The 18561-nt window shown below is 42.4% G+C and overlaps 1 protein-coding gene across 2 annotated transcripts in view; it reads right to left on the bottom strand.

Annotated features, from left to right (window-relative positions):
- Positions 1 to 7501, bottom strand: part of LOC135904849 (uncharacterized) — a 54661-nt gene extending 47160 nt beyond the window's left edge. Inside the window, exon 1 of one of the 2 annotated variants that reach the window (XR_010565235.1) lies at positions 7426 to 7501. Coding sequence is in view for 1 of the 2 variants with exons in the window: in XM_070525279.1 (XP_070381380.1) it covers positions 206 to 351 (146 nt within the window). In the remaining variant the exon portion in view is untranslated. Of the gene's footprint in view, positions 1 to 205; positions 527 to 7425 lie in introns of those variants that run through there. The other variant, XM_070525279.1, reaches the window with a different exon arrangement.
- Between the last annotated feature and the right edge of the window lie 11060 nt (positions 7502 to 18561).

Here is an 18561-nt window from a genome sequence, read left to right as displayed (position 1 = left end):
CATAGCAGCTCATAGGCAGCTGCCCTGGCCTACTGCAGCACGCACTGACTCATGGACTACGTGACGCGCACGCGCACAGGTGTACGCCGTTGTAATGAGCGCACTGGTAGGCAGTGCCTTTTGTGGCGTCCTGGCCGGAGGATACGGAGGATACGGAGGCGGCCTGGGAGGCCTTGGTGGCGGTCTAGCTCTCGGTGGCGCAGACCTGGGAGGCGGTGCCGGAGTAGGAGTCGGCAGCAGCGTGGTTCTCCTGAACGGCGGCGGCCAAGGTGTCACCAAGGCCGTAGCCGGACCATCATTCCTCGTCAACACGGTGCACCACGTGTCTAAGGTCGACGGTGGAGGCGCCATTGTGGCCCACTCCGGTCTTGGAGGCGTCGCCGGAGGACACGGCTATGGCGGAGTCCTCGCCGGAGGACACGGAGGAGGCGTCTTGCTCAGTGGCGCTGACCTCGGAGGCGCCGGTCTAGGCCTTGGTGGAGGTTACGGCCTCGGCGGTGCGAAGCTGCTTGTATTGAAAGGAGGATACCACAAATGAGTACGTTCCCGTTTAGGTACGTTGCCAGCTTCTATTTCGTGCCGTAGGGTTGTCGCGATAAGGAGCGTTCAATCAGACACTTTAAAAGCGAATTCAGTCTCCTAAATGACTTTTGATATGAGAACGGTAGGAGTCACATAAGGGTGACGTCCATGGATGTGGGAGCGAAAGTAGGTAAGTTGAAGGCACTTCATTCCTTATGTTATTTTGAGTCAACAACATAACCCACACTGGATGGGGAACATGTGAACTGCCACCTTTTAGTAGCCTACTTTAGTTGCAAGAGTTGTTGCCAGCATGGGAAGGTGTTTTTACCAGAGAAAGACTTAATTAAAGAAATGCATGTGAGGGCAGTTAGGAGTTTTTTTTTTCTCTCTTGGCTCTGTGAAGGTGAATATGTGAATTCTTTCCATTTCAGTAGCAAGAGAAAAGGCTTGCGGTGAAAGCTACGCAGCGCCGTTTTGTGTGTGAGAGCTTCTGAGGCTTGAACCTGTCGTCAGAGTTGAAGAGAATGAAGAAATAAAAAAAAATGTATTTTTAGCAGGTGTAAATAAACATCATCTGGGGACACCGTTCCCCGTCACCTGAATTCTCTGCTGACAGCTTTTACTTCCATATTGCGCCCTCATCGTTCTGATTCTCGCCCTGGTGGTGGCTTAGAGCCTATCGCGTTCTGATGCTTATACGAGTTCGAGCATCCATTCTCTGGCGCAGTGGCCAGTGAAAAGATGGTCGTGCACTACACATTGAAACTATGTTAACGAACGCAAAGTGGTCAAAATTGCTAAGAAACCATCTACTCTAGCGTTTCCTTTAGCCTCGTGTTCGTTGTGGACTACAAGTCCAACTACTAAAAAAAAAAGAATCATTCCATATTCTATGAAAATGAAGTATTTATTTGGTTGTTTTCACATACTGTAGCCTATGGGTGATGTCGCAGTGGGCGCACAGTAATTATTGCAAGTACTAATTCACATAATATAGAAGGTGAAAAAAATTAATCTCCTGCAGAACCCATCTCACGATCACTGTCGACGTTAATGCGATTAGCAATCAAGCAGTGAAGTGGCACACAGTATGTGTTGCTAAAGACGCCGTTATTTACAATCTTTAATGGTCATTCTGAGACTTCCCTTGCTTCAGCTATATGCCATATACACTTGTTCCGGAATAAGCCCACTTTGTTGTGGGATTGCTATGGGTCGACCACGACCATGACGGCATGACGACGACTGTATGACGACGGCGCAGTGATGATAATGGAATGACGAAGCCGGATGGCGTCGATGGAACGACGAAGACCGTATGACGACAATGGGATGATCATTCTGAAATGACGCCGATGTCATAACGACGACAGCATGGCGACGATGTCTTAGCGACAACTGTATGACAACGCTGACCTGACCGCGACGACGTGACGACAACGGTATGACGAGAATGGGATGACGAAGCTGGAATGGCGACGATGGAACGACCTCGATGGTATTGCAAAGAATGCACGACGACGACTGTATGGCTAGAACGCATTGACGATGTGGCAAAATCGTCGTTTATTGACGACAGCATAATTAAGATGGAATTGCAAATAAGGAATGATGTCGATAGAACGACGGGCCTGGTATGAAGAGGACGGCATGACGACAATCGTATTACGATTCTGAAATGATGACGATGGTATGGCGATGACACCGTGACGACCGACAGTGGTATGACAATGAATGCGTGGCAATGATGCAATGATAACAGGGGCGTGATCTCGACTAATTGACGCAGAAGAAATGACGTCGGCAGAACGATGAAGGTGGAATGACGACGATGGCCTGACAAGGAGGTGGTAACGGCTGTATGACGGTGATGGCCTAACGGCGATGCCATGACGAGAGCCGGATGGTGAACTTTGGAATTCCGATGATGGAACGACCACGATGGCGTCACGATGACGGTATGAGAAAGAATGACTGACTGCATGACGGCGACGTAATAACGACGATGGCATGACAAGGGCGGCAAGATTACGGGTGAATGACGATAACATGGTTATGGAGGCTTGATGACGACGTGAAGCTCCGAAGAATTTTCACAGCCAAGCTGTATATGGCTAGGTTCTGATGAAAAATGTGTCCATGGGCAAGGGCCATGTATAAAGGCTATATATATATATATATATATATATATATATATATATATATATATATATATATATATATATATATATATATATATATATATGTGTGTGTGTGTGTGTGTGTGTGTGTGTGCGTGTTTGTATATATATATATATATATATATATATATATATATATATATATATATATATATATATATATATATAGTTGAACTGTTTCCGCGTGCTGTTATCAGTCGCGGCGGTCGCTCTGAATGGTGGCCTCTTATCGACCATGTTATGACGTATGACCATCATGGCCATATATAAAACGTGGGATGGTGGCGCTCCTTCACTCCCATTGCAGGATCGAAAGTACAATAAAGCGCAACAGTGCAGCCACCAATCGTCGACTTTAACGTCGACCTAGCGCGCCCCGACGGCAAGTGGATTGTATCCTTCTTGCTGGAACAGTTTCGAATTGAGCGCTACACGGACGTCAATGTGCCAACCACGCGTCACCTGTCGTGTATAGACTTAACAGTTGGGAAGAACATGTCTAGCATTTCTGTTCAACCGATCGTGGTGTGCGACATTGGCCACAAAGCTATGGTCACTGTGATAACGAATGAGACAAAATAAAGACGATAACAACCACGAAGTTACCTGCATGTTCCTTTGCTCAATCAATATACCCATAACCATATAAATCATTATAATTGACAAGACAGTCATTCCAATACAGCTTCGCAGGTTATCCTTCTTCACAGAGTGGAAGGGCACTAATTTTTTTTTCGGTTGAATAGCGGCGTAAGGAGGTTAGATAGATAGATAGATAGATAGATAGATAGATAGATAGATAGATAGATAGATAGATAGATAGATAGATAGATAGATAGATAGATAGATAGATAGATAGATAGATAGATAGATAGATTTCATTTCATTTATTTACTCTCAAGGCCGTACAGGCATTACAGAGAGGAGTGGCAATAGAAAAAGAAAAGTATATGGCTAATGAGGCAGCACATGGTCACAGATAGCCGACTTGAACACATCATGGTCTGTGATAGTGACGATGGATGCGGGAAGGCGATTCCAGTCTTGACTTGTTTTCGGGGTGAAGGCTTCGAGGTATACATTGCTTTTACACTGAGGCACCCCAACCTTCATTTGATGATAAATACGGAATGACAAATGGCTCGGTGACGAAAAAAGTGTCATTTTTAGCTCATTATTAGTGTAGTATATTTTGTGAAACAGGCACAAGCGGGAAATTCGACGTCTAGTAGAAAGGAGAGGTAGTTCGAGTATTTGCTTCATGCGAGAAACGCTGGCTAAGCGATAGTAGTTAGAGAGGATAAACCTAACTGAGTGGTTCTGAACCGATTCTATGGACTGTGTTAACAAGCTAGTCTACGGGTCCCATATCGATGAAGCGTACTCGAATTTAGAACGCACGAGTGTTTTATATAGTAGTAGTTTCAGTGGAATGGGAGCGAGGCGGAAATTCCGCCTAAGAAAACGAAGAGAACTGTTAGCTTTGCTAATAAAATGGTGGATATGCTTCTGCCATGACAGATTATTAGTGATATGGACGCCTAGATACTTGCAGCTGTCGACGAACTGAAGAGGGCAACCGTTAAGATCATAGCCCTGAGAAATGGACTGGTTAATCTTTCGAGACACCCTCATTGCTTTACATTTGTTAATGTTTAGTTTCATAAGCCATGCATCACACCAAGAAGAAATTTTATTTAAGTCAGATTGAAGAACGGAGAAGTCAGACTCATCAGAAATTACGCGGTACAGAACGCAGTCGTCTGCAAAGAGCCTATGTTAGAAGTAACAGAATCAGGCAGGTCATTAATATAAATTAGAAAAAGAAGAGGCCCTAGGACTGACCCCTGAGGAACACCGGATGTTACATTGCATGATTTAGAGTCATGATCATTAACAGAAACGTACTGTGTTCTATTATGCAAGAAACATTCAATTCACCTAAACAGGTTCCAACCAAGATGGAGTGTGCTAAGTTTCAGTAATAGTAGCCGATGTGAGACGGTATCGAAAGCTTTCGCGAAGTCAAGGAAGATGCAGTCAATAACTGAAGCTCGATCTAATGCGGAAGACGAATAATTAGCAAAGGTTAATAATTGAGTCTCACAAGGATAACTTTTGCGAAAACCATGCTGTTGTGACGCAAAAAAATTATTAGACTCGAGAAAGCTAATCAGGTTGCAGTAGATTACGTGCTCTAATAATTTGCATGGAATAGAAGTTAAGGAGATCGGCCGGTAGTTTAAGGGGTTATGTGTATCACTGGATTTGTTGACTGGAATCACCTTCGCCGTCCTCCAGTCGTCCGGAAGTGTTGAACTCTGCAAAGACTGCGTAAAAATATATGACAAGAAAGCAGAGGAATACGCTAGAGTACTCTTAACGAATTTGTAATTTATGGTATCAACACCTGCGGATGAAGAAAGTTTAGCTTTCATAATCGAATTGTATATGCCATCTAAATCGAGCCAAATCGGCTCCGTCTCAGGGTACGTAAAGGCACGTGCGGACGGTGAAGTATTAGGGCGTTAGAAAAAAATAGCGAGAATGTGTTGTTAAAAACCGTTGAGCAAAGCTCACGGGAGACAGGAAATCCATCGTCAGTTTTCAGAACGATTTCTGTGGGTTTGCGTACATTAATAATGTTCCAAAACTTAGGATTATTTTTTAGCAGATGAGGTAGTGTTTCAGAAAAAAAGTAATTCTTGGCTGAGCGAATGGCCATTTTATATGCAGATGCGATACCTACGTAGCCAGCTTTTGCTTTCGTTTCCCCAGATAGCTTGAAGCGTTGAAAAATGCGTTTTTTTCTTGTTAAGAAGCTGTTTTAAACTTAGGTTAAACCAAGGAGCCCTACTGCATGATCATAATATAGGCGAGTCGGAACATATTTTTCAGTTAGCGTTTGAACCTTGTTCTTGAAAAGAAGCCAGTTTTCTGCAATAGTTCTTTCCCAGAACTGAGGGAAAAAGAAATCGGCAAAACTTTGTAATTCGTTATCGATCGAGGAAAAATCTGCTCGACTGTAGCCACGAATTTTCTTACGGTGTTTTAGACGCAGTGGTGAGCGTAAGGGAATTGCAAAATGAATTACGCAATGATCGCTTAAACCAGGTAGAATTGATAGTGATGAAATTGAATCAGGGGATGTGGTGAAGACGAGGTCAATGATGGTGGCAGAAACTGCAGTGACACGGGTAGGCTCTTTAACAAACTGGGTGAGGCCAAATGTCGAACATATATCAAGAAAGGTTGAACATTGGGATGAGGATAAAGTCACTGATGGGAAGTCAACAGCCCAGTCAATGCCAGGGAAATTGAAATCACCGAGCAAGAATATTGGTGCTGCTGGATATTTAACAACTATTTGGTTAAGAGAGTTGCAAAATGTGGATGTACTATCGAGTGGTCGATAGCAAGCGGCAAATATCACGTCTTTGTTATTTATGTGAATACAACAGCTCAAGAACTCAATTTGCGAAGGCACGTGTATATCAAAAGAGGTGATATCAGACGAAACAGCGATCAAGGTTCCACCGCCACATCGTCCTATTCTGTCATTTCTATAAATATTGTAAGCCTTACTGCACGCGAAAAGCTTCGAATTTTCAATTTTATCTGAAAGCCAGGTCTCGACTAAAACAACAATATCTGCATCGCACGTGTCGATCAGCGCAGACAGATCATCGTGCTTATTCATAATGGAGCGGATGTTAGTGAACAGCACAGAGTAATCGTTGTCATGCTTATTCTGTACGGCCGCGCGATGCTAACTCGAAGCGGGTGACGGGGGATTCGCAGGGACATTTATTCCGCTGCTGCCTACATTACCGCTGGCAGTAGCAATACTGTTCTGCTGGAGTTCATAAACGGTATCGGTTTGAGAGCAATACGCGTAGCACGTTTTGTTGATGAACAATTTGTTGTACCTGAGATGATACAATTGGCCGGAAGACTTCCCAAATGCAATTAACTTATTCCTGGTCATTCTAGTTGCACGACAGAAGTCTTCTTGAATGAATACCCCGGATCCTTTCACTTTGTTCTTTTGTGTTAATATGTTTCCCTTTGTTTTCAAAGATGCCAATTTCACTGCCACTGGTTGACATTTGTTATTTATAAAGGAATCTAAGCGATGCGCACGCTCAATTCCTTCTTCGGGTAATTGCAACACGAAAAACTGTACAAGGAGTGCACGAACTTTTTTTTCCGTTTCCGCCCAAGTTTCAGAGGCACCATCGGTTATACAATAGAAAATCAAGTTATCTCTTCTTGACCTGTCCTCGAAATCGTCCAGACGAGATTGCACCAATGCATTCTCACTTTTCATGGCTTTGGTAATAATGCCTCGGATATGAGCAGGTTCTTGCCGAGTTTCAAGTGCAGCGACCTTTTGCTCTACGTACGCTAATCTGGCATTCATGCTTGTAATACTCTCCTCAAGTAATTCTTGGTTGGCTTTCACTTCATTAAGAGTTGAGATTAGCTCAGCGTGACGCGCATCCATTTTAGTAGCAAGAGAGTTGATGGCCTCGAGAACCAGGTTAGTGCTACAACTGGGATTAGGCCCAGGGTTAAGCTCAATGTCTCCGGACATCACAAGCAACTTCGTAACATGTACACAGTCGGCAAATAAACACCACAAAATGTCCAGGCATGGGACGAGCAGCAAAGCGCGATTGCTAGAGAGCTTACAGTAAAGGGAAGTCGAGTTACCAACCTGGATGTAAAAGAAGAACGGTCTCAGCAAAGACTGCGCCATTGCTGCCATCCCATGCCCACTGACGAGGGTCGTTATTGTTGGCCTATTTATATGCGCACCACAGGGTGACGCATGCGTTGATGCCATTGGTTTGGTGAAAAGATCCGGTGCGATGATTCCGCTGACGTTTCCGGCATGCGCAGACGAAGAGAATAGCAAATCGCCGCATGATGCAAAGGCCGAGTTTTCAGCAAGGAAGGGCGTAGTACAGGCTCCATCGAAAGGGTTCCAGGCACGGACACGAAACAGCCCGATTAGTGGAAGAATCTGGATGCAAAAGAAGAACGGTCTCAGCAAAGACTGCGCTATTGCTGCCATCCCATGCCCACCCATTAGAGATAGATAGATAGATAGATAGATAGATAGATAGATAGATAGATAGATAGATAGATAGATAGATAGATAGATAGATAGATAGATAGATAGATACAAAGGGGTGAAATAGGCTAAGAATGCTGATCTCGTTAAAAAACAGCTTACAACAAAAAATCACAAAAGACAAAATACAGCAAAGAAAACGAAAGCAAGAGTAAATAAAATACTTTCAAGAACTCTTTTCCAGATTTGAAGAGGTTAGTTAACGTTTTTTTGCAACACTAACTCTAAAGAAGAACAGAAAGACAAACGACTATGTGAAGTTTCCAGTGAAAGCATGAATAGGGGAAATATTGCTAGGCGAATCTAGGCGCTCATATTGAAGGATGTAAGCAGCACCAACAACAAAAGAAAGCGTTAGCATAATGATGATGATGATCATGGCCGTTTACTATGGCTCATTCCCACACTGGGGAAATGGCCAAGAATTGTGTGCTGAAACATTTACTTCATCTTTTGCAGTGTTACATATTCGATTAAAACAAGAAAAAGAACATACAAGAACACACAAATAACAAAACAACACTCAAAAAGTTATTCGTTTAGTTGATTGCCTGTAACCGCATAACCGCAAACGGCATCAAACACGCCCTTGTGGCTGAAATTTCTAACTGACGCACCGAAGGATGGTATTATTTCGGATGATAAGAGTAACCCCAATTTCGCAAGCGGAATTGCTAGAAGTCTTTTTCTGAGCACTTTGTATCGGCGAAATAAAAAAAAATATATATATATAGTGATCTAGGGATTCTGTTTCTGGGCAGTATGCACACAGAGACGATAACGTCAGAGCAGTACTGTATAAATATAGGTTTCTGATATAGTGCTGACCCCTACTTCTGATTGTCTTGGTGGACATCACTAAATTTTCCATGGAAATTTTATGTGCTGAAATTATGTCCATAGTTATTACTGTTATGTTATGTGCGCCACTACTGGAAGAACCAGCATAATAGGTCTACTCAGGGATACTCATGCTAATGAGTCTGCCATTTCATTTAAATGTAATCGACAGTGACCTCGTACCCATAATAGATCTATAAAATTCAACTGTGGAGAAACTAATTGGATGAAGCTGTAAGCGAGACAGAAACGGGATCTGTTATGATAACCGCATTTATTGCGTTCAAAGGGAGTCTTCGACATGCTAAAATCGTTTCGGAAAGTTCTGCTTCAAAAACGGGAGTGAAATCTGGCAGGCTCAAAGAGAATGACCAGCCAAACGAAAGCGAAAAAATGCCTACGCCCGACTTTTCATTGTTCACTGAAATACCTATAGCTTACATGTATTTGTTTGTTCGTGTGCCAGGTAATTTTGCAACAGGTTATTTAAGAACGTGACTGATTGAAACATAGAGTTTCGGGGGAAAATGTCATCAAATTATAGCTTAATATTCTGATTTGATTCAGTTGATGTAATTACCTCTCGAATGTTCACATTCATGCTATCTAATTGTTTTTGTACAAATACAATCTGTGGAGTGTGAGAACGAGTCCAATGAGCAAGAAAGAAGGAAGTTGGATCATTAATAAAGGCGTATTCAGATCGCCTAAGCGGCAAGCTGTAAAATTTCAGAAATGCTTGAATTGTTAAGATGCGAAATCTGCAGGGCAATGTTGGAAGGCGCGCTTCTTGATAGATAACATTAATAGCCACAAATATCGCCAGACACAGGTGCAAAGCTTGGCGCTCCAAAAGGACCAGAAGGTTTGTTTTATAAGCAGGGCCGCCTAATAACAATACAAACCCGACTTTGAATATTGGGCGCATATAAATTTTGTAAATCATTGGCCGAGAATTCCTAAATAGTCCATATTGTTTGTTACTCATTCTGCACAGTGTACCTAAAGCACGTTGTGCCTTAAACGGTACACTTTCGATGTTTGGACTCCAGTTGAGTTGTCTGTCATAGATTATTCCTAAATATTTTAGAGCCTCAACCTGCGCAATGGGTTCTTCTTTATGAGATATAGAAATTGAAACCGTATCTTTGAGTGGGAACACTAAGATTGCGACTTTTCTTACATTTAATGACATGTAGATTGTCTGAAGCCATACCTTAAGCATACTCATGTATCTTTGTAATTTCTGGTATAGAGCGTAAATGTCACGGCCACCTGCGAAGAATGTAATGACGTCTGCATACACATAAACTTTCACGTCCTGACAAGTGGGGATGGAGCTCATTAATATATTAAATAATATTGGAGAGAGCACTGCTCCTTGGGGAACACCACGAGTCTGAATTTAGACGAGGAACCGCCGTCCTTCAAGCAATAAAATTCTCTTGACCACGAAAATTCTGCCTACCACACGAAAATGTAATTTGGGAAATTACGAATCTGCAGAATATCCAGTAAAATTGAATGTTCAACGCTGGCATATGCTTTATCTATATGTAATGTCACTAAAGCAGAATATTGTCTCCTTTTCCTAGCAAGTTGGATGCGGCTCTCTAAATCAATGGGCCAGCCATACTGAGCAATCACCTCTGCAGCCTATTTGATTTGGACTTAATATTAAAGTATCCGTCATCCAGATAGTAATTCTGCCATGTAATACCCTCTCTACTAGCTTAACCATATTAAAAGTTTTCTATGTTATAACCAACTCCTTGTTCTTTAGGTATTGGGATTACTTTAACTACTTTCCAATCGTAAGATATCCAGGCTTTGTTTAATGAAAAATTTATAACGTTTAAAAGGTCGCCCAAAGATAGAAAGAATTAAATTTTTATCATGTGAACGCTAATTCTAGCAGGACCAGGGACTGACAAGGGTAAGTCACAAATCACTTGAGCTAACTCAGGCAATGTAAGTTCATTAAACACTGATGTTGGGGCTCATTTTTGCAAATTATAGGACATCGATGACGTTAATCTACTCTCCAAGCCTTTAGCAATGAGTTATACAGATGTTCTCATTTCATCGGACAACAGATTTGTATAGTCAAAATTAATTGGCGCTGGCAGAATTTTGCGATATCTCATATATCTAAACAACGCTTTGTTGTTTTTAGATTTAGAAAGGAAATTGTAGTGTTTCCTATCATAATCTTCTGTAGCTTGAGCGACTGTGCGTTTAAATACAGCGGCGTGAAATTCGTAATCAGAACAATTTTTTGTGGACTGGTTGTAAAGAAGCTGATTCCAAGCTGCCTCTCGGCGTCGGTGGTCTCGCGTATATTCTGTATTCCACCAAGTGCTATAAGATGCTTTCTTTGTAGACGTAACATTAAATTTAGATTTTTTGTATTTTCTTTTGATTACAGGACAAAGTTTCATAGCTTTGGTGTCTTCACGCTCTTCAGAATAGGGAGCCAAATGTAGCTTAAGATCGGATTTAAATTTAATATAATTTACAAATGCGCGTACCAATCCCATAAGCGTTTGCCAAATTGTTCAGTGCGAAAGGCCCAACACGTGTGATGGGAGTTGAAATCTCCAAAAAACGTTGGTCCTTACACCATGAAGTCACAGTGGAATCCAAATATCCAGTGTTCTACACACCCGTAGGAAAGTATAAATTTACTAACGAGAGATGTAGGCACTCTGGTATAGCTATATCTAAGGCAAAAATTTCACTTTCGGGAGACATATGTTTATATGAAATCTTTGCCTTGAGACGAATTCTATCAGTGATAAAGAAAGCTAAGCCTCCGCCTTTCGATGGACGGTCCAGTCAGAAAAATCGCTAGCATAACTCATACAGCTTCGTCTTCATCATCTCGTTTTTGCTTGTTTTCGTCTTCACGGCGCTGCAACCCTTCTGCGAAGAAAAGCCGTGCCAGCGAAAGCAGAGGTGAGGCACGAAAGGCGGGAACGTATGGCCGCAATTGAGCGACATGGACGACATTGGTTGGCAGCTGAAACAATAAGTTGTCAGGTCGCCATAAGAAATCTAATATGTGACGACGAAAAGCTGCCGTATGGTCGAGTAAGGACCTGTATAACTCGACGGAAGCTTTAATGCACACCATCTTTATGGCAACTCCCCGGGTTGTGTTGCATCATGGTTTGTCCAGGTATCCCCGCCGTCCTTCAACGCCACACGTGTGTGTGCGGGTATTTTTTTGTCGTTTCTACGCTTATTTTCTACGCGTCGTACTCCAGACAACACTAGCCGTTGCACTACAAGTTCACTGGAGGGTCAGAGGGTTTGCATTAGTGTAGTTCTGATGGCCCCTAAGAATGCTTAAACAGAGGGATAAACGCTGTCGTGATGCTGCTAAACGTTATGGCACCGCCACTAAATCTTATGGAAGCGAGAACTGCAGTTAAAAGCACAAGAACGGGACCGTGTTCTTGCCGCTGGAAAAACTACTGAAGAACAAGACAAGAACTCGACGTTGACAAAGACATTGAACCAAACATGCTGTACTTCAAGTGTTGTCACTGGCGCCAACGCCTGTCGACTGTGACCTAAACGATTTCTGATGGAAAGAAGAACAGGATCATGGCGCTTTTCCTATACATTGCAAAGGAAATGGGGATGGACATAATGCAGAAGTAGAAGATGGCGTCTGAGCTTTCTGGAGTACGCAGTGGGTGGTTGGAGTGACGGCAATCGTCTAGGTGTAAACGTCCAACCGTGGCGAAGGTGTACTCTTGCAAATTTAAAGGGACCCTGAAACCATTTTGACGATTTTGTACAAACGTACTGAGTCGTTAGGGTAGATCATTCTGATCCCTATGTTACACAACTTAGCGTTCCGCGTAAAACGTGCAATTTATTATAAGCTAACTGAAATGAGCACTTGTAGCAATAGTCCGTCAGTGTTAAGGTATGAAAAGGTAGAGAAATGCGATTCACCTCTAACGTTTATTCATGTTAATATGCAGTCAGCGCGTGGCAAACAGGATGAATTCTGTATGTTTCTTAGTGATTTCGGTTTTTCTTTTTTGTAACTATTTTGACGGAAACAAGGTTTTCGGCAAGTGATGACATGCATCTAGAAGGTTATAACAGGGTTTTTTTGAACAAATTGTTTAGAAGAGGTGGAGGCGTATGTATGCTTATTAAACAAGGCATAAATTATGAACGGCTTGATGATCTATCTTCCTGTACGTCAGATATTGACGTAATATGTTTGAAATGCCGAAAGTTTCTTTCGCTGGTGGTGTATCATCCATCTGACGGTAATTTAAATGGTTTTTTTCAGCAGCTAGACGCGATACTCACTTATGTTAATATACATCAGTACAATTTAGTTCTAGGTGGAGACCTATACACTGACATGCTTTCCAATACATCAAAACAAGTGGAATTTTCCACGCTTCTTAATTCGTATTTGTTGTCAAATGTGGTACTGGAACCAGCTCGCATTTCAGCAACTCGCGCCACGTTATTGGACCTTTTTGTTACAAATTTACCACGTGAAAGCCTCTTTTCTGGGACAATTAATGTTACACTTACTGATCATTTGCCAATGTATCTAGTTATTGATAAGTCCCACATTGAATCAAAGCCAACCTATGAATTTCGGTGCCAGAACATAACTGAATACTCTCTTTCACAGTTTCGAGACGAAATCTCCAGAACCACCCGCCGTGGTTGCTCAGTGGCTATGGTGTTAGGCTGCTGAGCACTAGGTCGCGGGATCGAATCCCGGCCACGGCGGCCGCATTTCGATGGGGGCGAAATGCGAAAACACCCATGTACTTAGATTTAGGTGCACGTTAAAGAACTCCAGGTGGTCTGAATTTCCGGAGTCCTCCACTACGGCGTGCCTCATAATCAGAAAGTGGTTTTGGCACGTAAAACCCCATAATTTTTTTAAATCTCCAGAACTAGTTGGGAAGCAGTGCTCTCGTGCTCATCAGCAAACGCCGCATATGACAGATTTATTGAGTTAATTTCTCGTATCTACAAGCGATATTTTCCCTGCAAAGAAATAAAGAAGTCGAAACGTTCACGGAAACCATGGGTGACATAGAAGCTGTTAAACATGATTAATAAGAAAAATAGCATGTATCAACTATTCTTGAAAAATCGCGATCCAGACACGTTGGATTCGTTTAGGAAGTATAGAAATAATTTAACTAAACTTATCAAAATAGCGAAGCGCAATCATTATTCTTGCATGTTCGAGTATGTTGCAGGGGTTAAGGAGATGTGGAGCAAATTAAATTAAAAAACCACATTACAGAAAGCTAATTTTACTGTAGAAGAGATAACTGAAAGGGGATTGAACATACAGGCACAAAGCATTGGCTGAGAAATTTAATAATCACCTTACTTCATTGGTAGACAGCGTCAGTGACACCAATGCACTACATTACATGTCCGCCCCTCAAGTAGCTTCGTCGGTTTATCTTTCTCCAACAGATGAATATGTGGTTATGTGTGTTTTCAAAAAAACTCAAGAAAAGTCAATCGGAAGATATTGACGGTTTAAAGAACGATTCAATCTGTTTTGTTATAGATATATTGGTCGTCCCTTTAACATACATTTATAACCTCATTTTAGGCACAGGTGTTTTCTTACAATGTATGAAGTATGCAAAAGTTACAGTACTGTTTAAGGGAGGCGACAAAAATGATTATAAAAACTATAGGCCCATATCCGATCTATCATTGATTTCAAAGCCCATAGAAAAACTAATAATTATAAGATTACCAAATTTCGTTACAAAACATTCGGCAATTACGCCGGCTCAGTATGGTTTTTCAGGTCAAGGCTGTCGACAGAGATAGCATTGCTACGACAAAAGGAAATTATATTAGGCACTATAAAGGACAGGAAACTTACGCTAGGTACATTTGTTGACTTCTCTAAAGCCTTTGCCCGGATAAATCGCAATAACCTTTTACAAAAATTAGCCTATTACGGCATCCGAGGCACTGCATGCACTGAATTTAATTGCCAGTTATTTGAGCAATAGGCTACAGTGTGTAAGCATAAACACAGAACAATCGTCTTTGCAAAAAGTTGCTCAAGGTGTACCTCAAGGTAGTATATTGGGGCCACTACTTTTCATTACTTATGTCAACGACATTACTAACATAAACCAGACAATCCAATATGTCATATATATGCGGATGACACTTCCTTGTTTTTCACAGGTCTGGACGTAAATGACATCATTTCGGCAGCAAACGCGACACTAGGTGACTTTATTTATTTATTTATTTAGAACATACTGCAGGCCTACAGTAGGCCCAAGCAGGAGGGGCGAATACAGAATATATGCAAAAAGAACAGGATTGGCGAAATTGAAAAATGTTAAATACAAGTTGTAACACAAAATACAGCAATAAATACAAGGCTCAGATGCAAAAATACAAAAAGTAAACGTAGAAATTAATGGCTCTCAAATTAAATGCTGTGAAGAAAACATTGAGTCACAAGAATCAGCTCTGGTTAAAAGATCTGGCGGACACCTGTTCCACTCCTCAATGGTGCGTGGAAAAAATGAGTATTTAAAGGCGTTAATCCTGGCACTGTAAGGGGTTAATGTTTGTGCATGATGATTTAGTGTTTGGCGCGTAGTGTTAGGTTTAAGGAAGGGGTCTGGATTCATAGACAGTTTATGGTTTTTTAGTAAGAAAAGTAGTTTCAGTCTTTGAATTTTCCGGCGCAGCTGTAATGTTTTAATACCGTGAGTTCGCATGAGGGTCGTTGGTGAGTCAGTTACACGATACTTTGAAAAAATAAAACGGACGGCTTTGCGTTGAATCATTTCAAGGGCCTCGATGTTACGTTTAGTGTAGGGATCCCAGACGGTGCACGCATATTCTAGTGATGGCCTTATTATTGAAAAGTAGGTTAATTTTTTAAGTTCAGGTGGGACAAGTTTAAGTTTATGTCTAAGAAACCAGAGTTTACGAAAGGCTGAGGAGCATACGTTTGATACATGTTTATTCCAGCTAAGGTTTTTCGTTATTGTAACTCCTAGATACTTGTACTCGCTGACTTCGGTCAGAAGGTGAGATGAAATATTGTAAGGAAATGAGAAGGAAGCCTTTTTGTTAGCTATCGTCATGTAGACTGTTTTCTCTAAATTTAGCTTCATGTCCCATTTATTACACCATGTATGTATGTTCTGAAGATTGGAGTTGAGTAAAACTTGATCATCTTGGCAAGTAATTTGGTGAAATAAAACGCAGTCATCTGCAAATATGCATGGTCGACCGTAAACTCCATACAAATCAACTGCTTAAAAACCAAAGCTGTTCTGTTTCGATCGAAGGGAACAAGGAACACAGCTACTTCAAAGCTATACCTGAGCGATTCCTCGATTGATTTTTGTTCGACAGCTAAAGCATTGGGAATAATTTTTCACGAGCATATATTATGGGATTCCCATAGTGAAACGGTAAGAAAAAAACTAAGGCACTAGACATGCTTAGGAGATGTCAATCATTTCTACCGACTACTCAGATGTTAACTATCTATAACACGCTTTCTTGTTGACAACTACGCTATGGTGTTCTGGTGTGGGGCACTGGCACCGTGCAATCTAAGCAAAAATTACTCGCGCCTCAAAAAATGCATTAAGTTGTATAGCAAATAGCGAATATACTGCACATACCTCGTCTTTATTCAATAAATTCGAAGTGTTAAGATTTTGTAACATGTATGAATATTGTTTATTAGTGTCTTTGAAAACTGAATTTAACGAAGGTAATAATAATCTTACCTCCATAGCGTGCTTAGAGCGCAGAACCTCGTCTCGACCTACTAGATAGAGCGATTATTGGAAGGTTCCTCGATGCCGAACAAACTGTGGTCTCCAAATGCTGAAACATTCACTCCCCCACATACTAAACACATTCAATTTTGTAGCGTAAAGCTACATTACATGGGTTGGAGCCGAGCTTCGCGTTCTTCTGCGCCTGCCATACTGCGCATGCGCGAGAGTCGAGTGACGTCACGAGAGGCGCAGCTGCGTCGCCCTCGCCGCCACCGCGGCCGCAGCCAACGCGCGCTCTTCGCCGCCGACGACTGCGGTGCATTCCACAGGTGTGACATCGCAGTCTCTGCCGACGCGCCGGCGCTGTGTGCGCCCGCTGCTGCATTTACGATTGCGGCGCCGCGCGGCACTGCGCATGCGTGAGGGCGCACCGTGCGTGTAAATGCGTGGGAGAGACTGTAGTTGCAGCGTGCTCGACATGGAGGCTGGGATAGTCGAGCCGCTGCCAGTCGGCACAAAAGACTGGAAAACCTAAATTATTCAGACCCCGTGGTTGTCGCTTGGCAGTTGGCCATCGAGCGTTGAAAGAACGAGCGTGCGAAGGCAAAACGTGTGGTCGAAACACCGGTGCAACGTGAAGAACGCCTAGCGAAAAGACGTCGTCAAGAAGCTCAACACCATGCTACGGCCTCCCAACAACAGCGGCCGGATCAAGAGTGTCACAGATGATCCCAAGACTCGTCGGTGCACTGAACATACTATGAAACTCGGTGAGAGTGCGAGTGCGTCTACACTCTTCCTCTCGGACTTTGTGAACAATCCGTTTGGACACATTTGTGGCGTATGTGAAAGTCTGTGGCTTATTGAATTACAAGGCCAAACAAGGCCATAACCGGATAAGCTAAGGTTAGCAAGCAAGGCAAGAGATTAACCAAGCATATCCGTACCTTTAGGCTACGTATATCCGGCATAGCTGAGCTAAGCCACTGCCAAATTTTTTTCCTTGGAGCGATTGCGCCTTCTTTCGCGACAGGATATGTCTAACCTTTTTTTTTACTGACATGATGTATTTCTTGTGTTTTCTTGGTGCAAAAAAAAATGCGGCATAAGATGCTACATTTATTACGATTTTTAAATTTTTTTCTTCTAGAAGAGTGAAAATCTTTCTGCATTTTTCGTTTTTGTATAATTATATTCCTTATTGTGCCAATTTCACTATGTATTAATGTGCCTATTTACTTGTTTTCATGACTACGAATGCTGCCACTTTTCTGCCTTGTATTGCTGGGATGTGGGGCCAGTCAAGCTGCGTTTATATCGCAGCTTCTTTCCGCATTCCACACCACACATTGTATCTTTGCCTCATGTATGAATATGTAAATATTGAAACACTCTGGTGAAATAAACTAGAACTTCATGGGCGGGATTTTGCGGACGATTCGACGATTTTGGTTGGTCCAGAAGAACAGTGAATTTCCGCGACAAGAGAAAGGGGAAAAAAAGTGATTAAAAGGGTATGTTTAGGGCTGTGGGGGTGTGCTCCTTCACATGTGTCCTCGTACTGGTGCTCGCACTCGTGCTCGTACATGTAAACAGTCATGCAAATTTGTAAATAAACCCCTTTTCTCATCTCTTGGACGTCGCCCCGGAACTCTCGATCACCGGGCATTTGGTACATCACCAGCTACGGAACCTTAATGACCGCTTGGACAGCCGAGTCGCAACATCCTTATGACAGTGGTGGGATACGCTGCCCTGGGTCCCAAAATCGGTTAGGTCATATCTACATGTTGGATCATGGGCTTGAGTGTCTTAATCAACTTCGCCTTAACACCGTAGGTTTTGGAGTCGACTCTCGACCTTCACGATGTCAGTTGGAATCAAATTTGGAGATATCACCTGTTCGCTCAAATCTCCAAGACATACATGAGCTATTGAAATATGCTCCCTCCAAAGGGCTAGGGCTCGACTCCCACCAACTGCCGTGGATACGAGTGCATATTTAACAGGGAGAGGCGGGCTAGTTGGTGGTCGATATTGATATGCATTATATTTCCTTCTTCGTCCGTTGTCGTTTGCGCGG

This window comes from Dermacentor albipictus, chromosome 1 (assembly GCF_038994185.2).
Source record: "Dermacentor albipictus isolate Rhodes 1998 colony chromosome 1, USDA_Dalb.pri_finalv2, whole genome shotgun sequence".
In the NCBI taxonomy this organism is placed as follows: Eukaryota; Metazoa; Arthropoda; class Arachnida; order Ixodida; family Ixodidae; genus Dermacentor; species Dermacentor albipictus.
The sequence above is the reverse complement of the archived record's forward strand: the minus strand, read 5'-3'. Positions and strand labels throughout refer to the sequence as shown.